The sequence below is a fragment of the Phalaenopsis equestris genome, unplaced genomic scaffold, assembly GCF_001263595.1.
Source record: "Phalaenopsis equestris unplaced genomic scaffold, ASM126359v1 Scaffold000108, whole genome shotgun sequence".
Classification (NCBI taxonomy): Eukaryota; Viridiplantae; Streptophyta; class Magnoliopsida; order Asparagales; family Orchidaceae; genus Phalaenopsis; species Phalaenopsis equestris.
The window spans coordinates 141,172-142,593 of NW_018164550.1; the positions used below are offsets into that span (position 1 = coordinate 141,172).

Genomic DNA, 1,422 nt, shown 5'->3' on the forward strand with positions numbered 1-1,422 from the left:
AACCACCCCGACCACTACGTCGCCCATATCACCCTCTCCAGAGATGGCCGGAAACCATCCGCCGCCGTCGCAGCCGCAAGTTCCTCCGTTCGGCTCACTAAAATTCGCCTCCTCAAGCACAAGGAGATGCTTCTCATTGGCGAAGTATACCGCCTAATGACCTCCGAAGGTAAATTTTCAAACCTTTCAGTTCCATCCACGTCTATCAACAGTGAGAAAGATCCGATTTTTATTCTTTTCTGAAACTATTTTCCTCTGATTCTTCAGAGGTGACGAAGGAGTTGAGGGCGAGGAAGCAGGAGAGAGTAAGGCAAGCACAGAATGTTCAGGTCAAGCAGCAACAGGAAGAAATCCAGCAGCATCTACTTCAGCTGCTTCAGCTGCATAATCAAAGAGCACAGGACAGAACAAGTATTAAAGATTCTACGGATTCTAGTGAATCTGGTTCTCAAATGATTGATCAGGTACAAATCTAGTTAATTTCTCCCTTCATTATTTAAAATTTCTTCCCTTTTTTTTGTTCTGTGGATTGAAGATCATGGTTTGCTCTCAGGCAGCGAAGAAGCTGAGAAACTCCAGGACTTGGCGGCCATCTCTTGACAGCATCTCAGAGATCCTAAGCTGATGAGATTTTTACTGTTGATTGCAGAGGGAAGGAGATGAGTCCTACTTCTGAATCAGATGACAAAGAAGATGTTCTTAGGTTTCCTGACAAGTTCTGAAATTTAGATTTTTGATGGTTTTATTTCGGAAGGGGATGATTAAAAACTCTGTAATACATCAATCAGAGGTTGGTAGCCAGTCAAGAATTGCTTTAATTAGTCAGGAATACAGCCTTTGATGCATTTCTGATAGCAATCTGTCTGACAATCAATCTGAAACCTTTTTTGTCTTTTGTTTAAGATAAGTTTGGTGTAATGTTAAATATAAAATTTCAGTTCTGAGTTTTGAAAAAAGTTATAACATTTTAGTGTCGCATACAAGAAACTCACAGCATAACTGAGAAACAATTTTTTGTATGTGGAAATTCAGAAAGAAAAGTTATGAACTTTATCTCAATTAAAAGAAGATTATAATGGTTTTTCTTTTTCCATTTATGAGGCCTGAGGTCTATGAGCTGTCTTCTGTATTGATGGTGCAGGATGTTGGGAGGGAAGTGGCATTGATGGGTAAATGTTGGATGTTTAGTGGCGTTGACTTTTGAAATAACAATGTTGGAATCGTTGACTTCCGTATGGGATGGGATGAATGTGCATGTGAAGTTCTGAATTATAGGAGAAAAAGTATTATATATGCTGAACTTATGTGAGAAATAAGACGCAAATGTCAGGAAGATTTTTTTTTGTTGCATCTCAATTGTCCACGTCTGTTGAACATATGTATTATTTTCTTGAATTATATATTTAAAGATTAAGATAAGAT

The 1,422-nt window shown here is 38.5% G+C and overlaps 1 protein-coding gene across 1 annotated transcript in view; it reads left to right on the forward strand.

The window, feature by feature from the left end:
- The window catches only part of LOC110020899, a 5,267-nt gene extending 4,128 nt beyond the window's left edge, over positions 1-1,139 (forward strand). The window contains exons 2-4 of the mRNA XM_020719180.1: positions 1-169; positions 268-464; positions 554-1,139. Coding sequence (XP_020574839.1) covers positions 1-169; positions 268-464; positions 554-625 — 438 coding nt within the window. The 3' untranslated portion in view covers positions 626-1,139. The remainder of the gene's footprint in view (positions 170-267; positions 465-553) is intronic.
- The last annotated feature ends 283 nt before the right edge of the window (positions 1,140-1,422 follow it).